The 12,378-nt window shown below is 30.2% G+C and overlaps 1 protein-coding gene across 4 annotated transcripts in view; it reads right to left on the bottom strand.

Annotated features, from left to right (window-relative positions):
• Positions 1–12,378, bottom strand: part of LOC143226047 (DNA (cytosine-5)-methyltransferase 3B-like) — a 70,402-nt gene that overhangs the window by 14,948 nt on the left and 43,076 nt on the right. For all 4 annotated transcript variants that reach the window (XM_076456458.1, XM_076456457.1, XM_076456456.1 and 1 more), the window contains 5 exons: positions 11,717–11,781; positions 9,048–9,102; positions 5,761–5,968; positions 3,538–3,683; positions 878–968 (listed from right to left, as the gene is read on the bottom strand). In XM_076456458.1, coding sequence (XP_076312573.1) covers positions 878–968; positions 3,538–3,683; positions 5,761–5,968; positions 9,048–9,102; positions 11,717–11,781 — 565 coding nt within the window. The remainder of the gene's footprint in view (positions 1–877; positions 969–3,537; positions 3,684–5,760; positions 5,969–9,047; positions 9,103–11,716; positions 11,782–12,378) is intronic.

A 12,378-nucleotide genomic window follows, 5' to 3' on the forward strand; every position in this document is an offset into this window, starting at 1 on the left:
GAACAGTCATGATTGGAATCACTTACTTTGATTGTGGTAGATTTACAATTAAAAATATTTTAAAACCAAAAACACTCTACCCATTCCTATATACTTATGGATTGTATATAAATACACATGTGATAACTATAAATCTAATTATATTGATTAAACTACACTTTACATACAAATGTGTGCACACAAGGATAAGGGAATTTCAGCAAGAAATGGATATATGCTATGTAATTCACTTAAGTCTTTTATACAATTGTACAGTGAGAATAAAAAAACACCCCAGTCTTCTAGAAAGTTTAAAATTCTCAACTCTGGAAGTATAGGTTATACATTCTTTATTAAAGAAAGTATCTCCATTTTCAATGATCACTCAACACTAAATAATAACATAAATTCCTCCTTGTCATCATTAATGTAATAAATTCCAGTATTTTTACAGGATATTTATTATTAAAGATACAGCACTTAGGCTGATACTTAACCTTTCTTTATAATAGTTCTCTTCATAATTCTATTTATTAAACGTGCATGCCATATGTTTAATTGTATTTTCCATTATATTGTTACCATTTAAATCTATTCTTCATAAATTTCTGATTGAATACAAAAACTCACTTCATGCTAATGTTGGTTTTTGTAAAACAAATATTATAAACTAATTATTTTTAGGCTGATGATGGAATTTAAAAACATTTCAAAAGATCCATATTAAAGATGTTTTTTATATTGCCATGTTTTTAATATTTATTACAAGAGCTTTCTTGATAAGATTAAAAAAAAAAGATCTTTAATTAAAAGTTTATACTAACTGTCTTATGTTGGTGAAGTTAACTAACTTAAGAAAGGCCAATACACTAATATGTATATTAAACAAATGTCTTACCATACAAGCCTTTCCTAGCAGGATTGACCAGAGAGAGATCATTACACGGAGATCCCCCAATTACCAAATCTATGGGGCATAGCTTGGCTACCTATAAAATTATATGATCCCATCTTATAGAACTTTTTTTTTCCACAAATGTACAAGTTGAAACAACAGTTATTGAAAATTACCTCTATCCCTAAATCATTAGTAACCCATACATAGATACATACATTTTACATATATAAGAAAACATTTTAAATATTGGTTGAATATTGTAAATTTTAAATATAAGTATCAAATAATCTATTTATAAAGTTTATTAAAATGGTTAAACAAATAATAAAAAAACAGTGTTTCATTGAGTTAATCTTGCAGAAAGGTAATTGAGATAAGGAAAAACAAAACATATTTACAATAATATACATTCCAGAATTCATCATAAAATAGCCAATCATATTAAAATATATATTACTCCCTATACTTTTAGTAATATACTTGTATAATACTTTAACTAAATGAACAGCATTTATAAAACTTAATATTATTTATACTTTATTTCCTGTGTGAAACAAACACAACTAAGTTACTGAAATTACAACTGTTTCTACAGTATTCAAAGAAATATGAAGATGTTGATTCTGATATAAAAACTGCTTGCTGATTTTTGCAATGTGTTCTGATATGTAACTTCTCTTACTACAGATTTAGCTCCAGACATTGTGTTACATTGGATGATACAATAATCTCAATATTTCTCAAAATTAAAATTGAAGTTAAAGTCAAAACTAATATTCAAATTACTAGAAACCATGTGCTCTTGATAGTTTGGAGTGTTTGCCAAAAATAATGTCAATATTCTAAGGACACCATATAATGTCCTCTTGGTGTATGAGATAAATCTGGTACAAAAGATAGTCATTTAATAACTCAAGTGACTCAGAAGCTTGCAAACAAATAAAAAAAGAGCCTTTATGTTTTTCCAAGGCATTGCTACTTCTGTGAATTAACACATTTTGGATACAGAGAGCAAGCAGTCTAGTAATTAATCCAATTTTTATATAGGACAATATGCACACTCATATTTAGTTTATAAAGATGATTTTTATGGGGTTCCTAATTAATATTTGTCTCAAAACATTAAAACATTTAGTCTTTTCTTGTATAAGAAATGTTTGGATGAAGGGAAGTTTACAAAATCAAAGTTTTAAATAGAAGCAACTGTGAAAAATTCAGCAAATAAACTGTCAGCATGCCTAGGTAAAAAAAAAAAAAAGACTGGTTTAGAAACTGTATTTCTATTTGGTTAATTCATATGTTAGAAAAGGTAGAAACCAAGAGAATACTTTATCATCAGTCTGGTTATGAAAAATATTACAAACATTCCAAAATTTGCCTAATGATAGTTGAAAAATTAAAGGCTGATCCTGGAATTTCAAACAGTGACCTTATTAGGAATTTTAGAAAAAGATTATTGTTCTGAAACGAAAACAGGAATTAATATGTTATATATTCTGGTTGCTACTGTTTCTAAAATTTGTATTTTTTTCTGAAAGTTTAATAGTAAAATAAAAAAAATTAAATAATGCCTTCACAGAACATAATTTTTAGTTGTTGATATTTTTATAAATTGTTACGTTTTCACTTTAATAAAGCCTATTTAGAGCCTTGCTTATTATACCAACTTTTCATGGTTCAAGTTTAAAGGAATTTAAAATACCTTTAATGCCAGCTTCATTTTTTTTCATGAAAATATTGGAAGCTTGTCTCACTACATATTAGAAACAAGTGTGTACAGTTAAACCTACAGGATACAGAGTTATTCATGGAAATTCTAAAGAAGTTTGTACTGAATAAATTTATCAAAATATTTCTATTACAGTAAATGACCTTCATGTTTCTTAACATCGCATAAACACTATCCACAACTTAGATAGTTTGAAAGTGTTATTTTAGATGAAAAATCAAATGTCAATAAATATAAAATTTGATAAATCTTTTCTTTAGTCAAAACAATTATACATTAATAAATATATTCCAACAAATCTTTACTTGTTTCAATGTGATTGGCTGTTTTATGACATCATTTGTAAGATGCATTATAGAATTACTAGGGCTTGCCTTAGTTCAAATTCCTTTCTGTCTGATAATGCCATGTTATCTCAGTGAAATGTTGTAGTTTTCATTCTGCCTTTTGCCCTGGATTTCCATTTTTATTTGTTTCATTTTAATGTGTAGAGAATCTCTTCAGTGATTCAGCTTAATGTTTTTCTGAATGGTAACAAAAGAACTTTAAGCTATGTTATTGAAGACAGCATATGTTTCATTAGACAATGAGGACTTTAAAACTCAATGATTTTTTATGTTGGATTTGTACAAGTTATAGAACACACACATACATTATATATATATATATATATATAAAGTATAATTTTGATGAAACTTTGTACAATGGACAGCAACTGCCTGTTGTGGAGACACAAGTGTAGAGGATGACTTTTCAAAAGGCGGAAGACTTTTGAAATGTCATCCTCTACACTTGCATCTCCACAACAGACAGTTGCCATCCATTCTACAAAGTTTCATCATGAATACTCTGCCTAAACAATCTATTAAAAGGCCTCATAACAACCATAAGTTTAAAATAAAATTAACCCACTGTTTGATAATTTACTTGCCTCAGCATCAGTGACATCTTCAATCCGTCCAAGCTGGATAATACCTAGTTTATGTTGAACTACAGAGACATTAATAGCATCCTGGTCAATCTCACTAGCATAGTAAGCATCCACATTTATCCCCAACTGATCTAACACAAACTTGCCTTCAAATCATAAAATAATAAGAAATACAACATTTCTATTATATACATACATATGTAGCAAATATTTTATACAATATTTAGAAATTTATGAAATAAATGCTTTATACTATACAGAATAAGAATAAGGCAGAACATTTAAGCAATTTTAAATTGTTTTTCTTAAATGATGTTTTCTTTTCTCTGACATTGAGAGAAAAAAATGATTTCAATTGGATTTGTATGAAAATTTATATTTCTTATGAATCAAAAAGACAAATATTAACCCCATGAGCATGGGTTGGAGTCAAAGTTCACATATCATGATCTTTTAACTCTAGAATGCCACAATGGTGTTAATGACTAAAACTTAATGCTGGCATTTTAGAGTTAAAGAGTGCTATTCAACAAGGTAGATCATATTTGATGTCAGAGTTATTAACTATTCATTTTACTCTATACTGTTGATTTATCAAGAGTTAATGGTGAAGGAGAGTAAATACTAGATATAATGTACAGGGATACTGAAAAAATTGTCAATATACAGTTTAGATGTCTTAAAGGTTAGGCACATGCAATATACAAACTGTTTGATATTTTTATTCTTCATATGAACATCACCTTGCACTTTGAATGATCAATCTGACTCAGACCAACATCATTAGTTCACAGACATACACTACATGGACAAAAGTATGTGTACACCCCTTCTAATTTATGGGTTTGGTTATTTCAGCCACACCCATTGCTAACATGTGCATAAAATAAAGCATACAGCCATGCAATCTCCATAGACAAACACTGGCAGTAGTATGGGTCATACTGAAGAGCTCAATGACTTTCAATGTGGCACTGTCATATGATGCCATCTTTCCAACAATCAATTTGCCAAATTTCTGCCCTGCTAGAGCTGCCCCAGTCAACTGTAAGTGCTGTTATTGTAAAGTGGAAATGTCTACGAAAAACAACAGCTCTGGAAGTAACGTCAGCACAAGAACTGTTCATTGGGAGCTTCATGAAATGGGTTTCCATGGCCAAGCAGCTACACAAAAGCCTAAGATCACCATGCACAATGCCAAGCGTCAGCTGGGGTGGTGTAAAGCATACTGTCATTGGACTCTGGAACAGTGGAAGTGCATTCTCTGCAGTAATGAATCACACTTCACTACCTGGCAGTCTGATAGATGAATCTAGGTTTGGCAGATGCCAGGAGAATGCTACCTGCCTAAATGCATAAAGCCAATTATGAAGTTTTGTGGAGAGGGGACAATGGTCTGGGGCTGTTTTTCATGGTTTGGGCTGGGCTGGTTTGTTCCAGTGAAGGTAAATCTTAATGCTACAGCATACAATGACATTTTTCATTGTGTGCTTCCAACTTTGGAGAAAGCTCTTTTTTGTTTCAGCATGACAATGCCCCCCGTGCATAAAGTGAGGTCCATAAAGACATGGTTTGCCAACCTTGTGGAAGAACTTGACTGGCCTGCACAGAGCCCTGACCTCAACCTCATTGAACACCTTTGGGATGAATTGGAATGCTGACTGTGAGATAGGCTTTCTTGTCTGGCATCAGTGCCCGACCTCGCTAATGCTCTTGTGGCTGAGTAGGAGTGAATCTCCGCAGCCATGTTCCAAAATCTAGTGAAAAGCCTTCCAAGAAGAGTGGAGGCTGTTATAGCAGCAAAGAGGAACAAAACTCCATATTAATGCCCATGGTTTTGGAATGAGATGTTCAACAAGCACAAATGGATGTCTATATGAAGTGTATCTTGAATACAGTATTTGCTAAATGCAATCTGATTTTTTGTGTACAATGAATTTGTACAATTTACTAATAGCTTTTCACATTTTGTGTAGGTATGCTTAGTAAATTTAAAATTATAGCAAAATATCTTTCTTCAGATAAAACAGATTGGTAAATGAAATTCAATCAATAGCAATGATGATATACTAGATCAATTATGTTGAAATTATATACATACACACACATATATAAATAAAACCACTTATGTAAATATTTGAAATCCAAGAGGAAGAAAAGATATTTCACTAAAATAGTGTTTATTAATATGAAATGCAAAAGAAACACAACTTTATTGTTTACCTGTTCCAATCCCATCAAACAAAGAGAGGACCCTAATTGGCCGTTTTTCTTTATAATCTTCTGGAGAGGGAGGAAGTTGAACATGTTTCTCAGGTTGAAATAACTGCATTACATTTTGTTGCCACTCCTCCTTACATCTGATGAGACCATTGATCTCAGGATCATAATCATGACACATATAACACAACCAAGGACTAGTGTTTAGCACCTGAACAAAAAAGAAAGTAGAAGTTAAATCTTTAGCACACAAATTAGTGTTTGAACAAATTTATACTTTAAGCTCCCACTAAAAAACAATTTATGATATGAAGTTCTTTAACTCATCACAGTTTTTTATGCAAACTAAATGTGATAAATCAAGCACACTGGTATTATTTTTTCCAAAGGGAGGTTTCATTCATTCATTAGTCAGATATGAGGTTTGCTGAAGTCATCAATGGAGTCCAGGGACAAGAATTCAGTAGGGATTCAGGGAGTAAATCTCCCAAAAGATAGAAATTTTATAATTTAATACAATTATAGCTTCTATCAGATGCATATTTTTTTACAATTGAGAACAGGAACAAAATGAATATTTTCTAAATAAATATTGTAATTAAAGGCTATTAACTATTCATAATTAATGGTATGTTTATTTTTCCAAATGAGTTGTCAGATTTCTTGAAAATGATACATTACGCACGTGAGATACAAAATGTACTAACTAGCAGAAATATATGTGATTTAGAAAATGAGTTATGACTATTTCCACCATGTCATGTATCAACCTTTAACTTCTAACAGATTCCACATTTTTACACCCTTGATTAGCAATGTTTTACAATATGAACTGACAATCCATTTTTCTAATATATTTTAGAAAAGTTAAGACTGATATAAAAACAATAATGAGATTTACTGTGCAGTTTAAGCTTAAAGTGGTACACAAGTACACATGGAAACAAATAAAAGTATTTTATAGGGTTTCTCAAATAAGAGAAAAAAAAGACATACATATATCCTTGTTGGTCAAAGAATAAAGTCAATTCTTAGCTCTTACGTGATGTCACACTGCTTCAAATACACTGACAATTGTTGCATTCTTTAGTACAAAGATTTAAATTGATTTATTTTAGTCAAGGTTTAAATAATCGGGATTCAAGTATTGTTTGATATATCTGACAATGGTTCTTGAGAAACTAATAATTTTTATAAATTAACAAATTCCATTGCTTATTTCGATTTTAGAAGTAATCACCCTAAACATATCAAAAGAAATATCCCATATACTTAAACAAATAAAATTGTAAAGAGTGTTAACAACAAAGAAATGAGAAATATTACATTGAATGAAAAAAAATGTTTTTGTTAAATAGAAGTTACGCAGAGGGCCAAATTGGCAACTGTATAACACATTATATGGACCAAAAGTTGTTAATAGAACAGAAATTTTACTAGTTGTCATTATGTATTCTTCAGGATTAAAAGTTAAAATCAAAGAATGTAAAAATTTGATAAATTCTTGTACATCAATAGACAAGAGTAATACTAATGTTATTGTTAATATTAATGTTATCTGCTTTGTTATAAATATAAAACAGAAAATAGACAAGAAGGTATCATTCAGTGTAAAAAAACTAAGATGTTAACTCTGTAATCTAGGTTATATAACTAATACCAATACTATTAAAAACATAGATAAAAACATTATGATTAAAGTCAAAATATTTTTTTCTTTTAATTCTACAAACTGTAACTATATATTAAAATGTACAGTATTATGTCAATGCTGCATTGGCCAAACTGAAAATTTAAGATATAGAATAAATCAACAGAAGTTTCATTTTAAAAACCCAAATATGAGTCAACGAGTCAATGAACATTTTCCCAACTTTATCTCAAATCTCCATGGTATATTACATGAATCATTTTCTTCCTTTTTTATATTTTGATCTTGTGATAATCAGCAAAAAATTTTATTACATGAAATTTAGTTCCCAGAAAAAAATTTGAATTTTATGTAAATAACTTATAAATATCATAAGTACTTAGTTATGTTTTGGATATTAAATAATATATATATTCTATGTATAAGTTTACACTGTTCATAGATTTGAAATAAAATAAATTTCATTTATTTTTTTGCTAATATGTTTTAACTGGAATTTATTTAGTGTACAAGCATTTTGTTTTTGTTAAAAAAGTATTATGTGTTGTACACAGTTAGATTGGCTGAAGAGTAGTGTAAGCCATAAACTACTTCCAAGCAAGTAAAGATATTAAAAAATACAGAATTCCAAACTTATTGGTCCTTTCAACATTTTCATATATGAAGATATATATATATATCATAGTTCATAAATGCTATTTTATTTAATTTGGCATTGATATGTCATAGTTCCTATAAAAATTATTGCTCAACTGATTTACTACACAACTTATGTGCAAACAATGTATAGAAAATTTATAGTTTTATTTTAATGAACATATGTAAGCTTAGCAAATAAAAAATCATGGATTTGCAAATCACTAAAAACTGATAACAATATACAATCTACTTGTTCTTGACAATAAAAGTGATATTATGTGATTAAATGAAAATCTGCAAAACTTTTCTTACCTTATGTTATGTTCTGTTTGTTATGAAAGCTGGCATAATTGAATAAACAATTTTAGTGTTCTAGTTTTCTTACTTTTTTTTTCTTAAAATTATAACAATCCTAAAATGACGATGTACTAATATACTAATGATCAATATAGTACCACTAACAAGTTAAGGTTCATTCTGATGCTAAAGAGAACAATAAGTGCCACATGTATATTTATTATACATCTCTCAAGATAAGTTAAGGCCATTATTTAAACAGACAGAAAAACGTCTCTGGCATGACAACATACACATGGAACTGGTAACACACTTAAGATAAATAAAATATAACCATGTAATTATTTAGTAACTAAACTGTGTAATTTGCATTTATATGAATTTCCTTTCACCATAGTACTGGTCATTTTAAAACAACACATCCATGGTTACTACACTTACAGTGGAAAAATCAAAAGAAAACTTTCAGTTTAAGTTGAGATTCAAGAACAAGGTTCCCTTTGATTAAACTTATTAACTATGTGTAAATTACATGTACAGTTTTCTTTCTTAAGATTATAATTATTTTTCCTTAAAACAAAAAGAATTACAAATCTTTAAGAAAACACAATCAAATTATATCTTGTTAAATTAAAATTAGCTATAAAACAAAATAACAAGTCATGCCATACAAAGTTATTGGTAAATTAATGCACATCTTTACCTTTTTATGGGCTCCAGGAGCCACAAGAACATCAATACAGCCTGTACAGTAACACCTACAAAATATAAAAATAATACTCTTAATTGGTCTTTAATGCTTAAATACATAAATACAGCAGTTGACATTTTAGGGTAACAAATGCTCAACAATTAAACTAAGATTACTAATATTTTGAGCAATCTATTTTTAACTGATGTAGAATTTTCATTAAAAAAATATATTGGTAAAAACTCAAATAAGATAAAGTATCAAAGTAACAAAAACTTTTACTAATAACATTTCAGTTTTAGCAAAGGTCATCCTTTATAACCTCTAATGATTACTAATTTACATATTAGAAACTTAAGATGATTTACTGACTAATGGCCTTTGTATGTCCTCAATTATGGAAGTAAAAGGTTGAACCAAATAGATAATACAACTAAGGACAAAAATAAGAATAATTTCTTAATTAAAAGACCACAGTTTTATTCTCTAGTATGAAAAAGACAAAATTAACTAACACATCTATAATCTGTATCACTTCCAAATTCATTTTATTATTTTGATTATTGGAAAAACAATTTCATTTAAGTCATTATTAGAATTTAGTAATCTGAAAATGACAGAGGAAAACAGAACTAAGGCATCATAAAAGACAACTAACTGCAAAATGACTATGACTAGTCATTACTTGCTGTGTAAAGATAAAATTAACTAAGTTACAATCTGAAATAATTAATTCATAAACTACTAATATGTTATATTTTATTGTGTACAAAACAGAATTATTATTTACTCAAACACATTTTAAAAAATTACAAAGAGCAGCTTCTAAACTAGATTAACTATGTGAAAAGAATATTTAATTAAAACTTTGTTGAAGTTAGGCAGTAATATTGCTTGTTTAATTAAAAATAAAATTTGTACATCACCAAAATTGTTGTCAGCTTGTGCTATCAGTCTTTTAATTTTAGAAACGTTATCAGTTTTCTACACTGAAAATTTATTTCTGATATATACCTTCTTTTACATATTAGCTATTCTTGTTCAGTGCTGACATCTATATGTGAAATTGGTTTTGCATGCTACAAATCTTGAAACTCTCACTTACCCTACAATCAATGTAGTTCACTGCATCTTCCCATGTATATAATTAAACAACCTCCACCAATAGCAGTATGATACAATCTCCTGTTGAACATGAATTCCTCCATTTGATTCTACCTGACCATCACTTCAAGATTAGGTAGAGAGTATACACCAGTTTTAAGGGAGAAGAAAGTGAGTGGAGGTAAGTACATATTGAAAATATGTTTTTAGTGTAGGAAAATAATAATTTCCGATAGAGTACTATGTCACATTGAAATGGTGGAGGGACCAGTGTGAGAGGGATATAGATAAACATACTTTGAAAGTGTCCATCAAACATCCATGGAGAGTGAACCCTTACTGGGACAAAAACACACTTAGGAGACAGCACCATTTCTCTATCTGGCAGAAACTAGGATTAAGACATCCAACAAATGCCTTTGCTCTATGATGTACAGTGGACAGGGGATAGCAAACCATACTCAGCTGGTCAACTCCAGTCCAAAACCAAGTGGCATATTAAGCAAACATAATACAAACAGTGGTAGGAGAAAAGTGTACATAGTCTTCGCCTTGAGTTGAATGGAAGGAGAAATTTTCCATACCAGTCTACTAAATAATGTTCATGTGTGAAAATTCACCACCAACACCAGTCTTTTGGAAACCTATCATCTAAATGACAGTAGGAAAGGATGTGTCACTGTGGCAAACCAATTGTACCAGTTCCACTCTGTGCAACATCCACCTCAAGTAATGAACCTCCCTGAGGTGGAGTACTGGAATGACAGTGTATACCTAATGAAACAAACATCATCCTCTGGATAAAATTACACAAAAGCTGAAGTGCATGGATGACCACCCAACACCTCAAGCAACCACTGAGCTGGGACGAATCGAACATGATCCATGCAACAATAACCCCTGGGTCCCACCACAAGGTGGTAGAGTGCATGAGGGAAAAAAACCAAAAAACTACAAATGAGGCAGAACAAGGAAACATGACAAACATGTGAGGATTTATATTGATTACTCCAGCTCTAATCCAAAGACACTAGCTGGGAAATGACATCTTGTCAATGGTAGGAGGAGAGTTCCCAACTGAAAGGGTGAACTGCAACATGGCAAATATACTCAGAATCAAGCAATATACTACTGAAATATTTCCCAGATAAAATCACACCAGAAAATGTGCAACATCAACCTCTGGGACCCACAACATGTCACACCCTTATTAGCAGAAGATCAACTCATGCTAATTTGCTTGAGAAACACATTGGAATCAGCCAATTCTAATGGAAGGGATGTAAAAGGCTTGTGGCATGTGTTAAAAGTGATTTAGTATACATAGGGCAGCACTGAATGAGAATAACTACTTATGAGTGAGGAGGTAATGCACCATATTGGAAAACAATTTTATCGATTTATCATGTTATGTACAGATTAATTCTCACTGATCATTTCATTTGTTTGATTAATTACTGCTATACTTTATTCTACCTTCTTATGGTCTCTAATATTAACCCAAAAAACAAACAAACTTGAATTCAAATGTCAAACGTTTTAATGACACTGTTATATAAATTAATAACAAAACATACCTGTTACAGTCATTATTATCACAGATCAAAAGTTCTCCAGCTTGGCCACAAATTACACAATAAGCCTACACATCAAAAACAAATCATGAGATGATGGGTTATCTATATTTGTACATGTACGTGTACAGTGACATCATTCCACTAAATATTTTCAGGGTTACAGTCAGAAAACAAAGTACTTTTGTTATCAGTGGTTGGATAATAATAATAACAATCACACAAGAATAATAAGTGGGATTACCTTTTACTTTCATATCATTAGCTTTCCACTAACACTCTGATTAACTTACTGGTTTCCAATACAGGCAAATATTTTAAGTATATTTCATTAAATGTTCACACATGGATTTGGAATTAGTAAAACAGTATACAGAAAGCACATGGGGGTCTCTTGCCCACCCATAGCCCATAAGCATGATGCCAATGTGTGTGTGTGTGTATATATATGCACACACACACATATATATATACACAAACACACAAGTTTTTTTTTATTCATTTTCATTAATACTTGTTTTAAAATGATAGACAAGTAAACAAAATTATGAATCACCCAATGGACTCACAATCAAATAACTATGCATTCATTATACCATGCTTTTGACCCACTTCACAGATTTTTCTCTGTAAATCTGTGAACTCAATAAATTTTATCATCTTGG

The sequence above is a fragment of the Tachypleus tridentatus genome, chromosome 9, assembly GCF_004210375.1.
Source record: "Tachypleus tridentatus isolate NWPU-2018 chromosome 9, ASM421037v1, whole genome shotgun sequence".
NCBI lineage: Eukaryota > Metazoa > Arthropoda > Merostomata > Xiphosura > Limulidae > Tachypleus > Tachypleus tridentatus.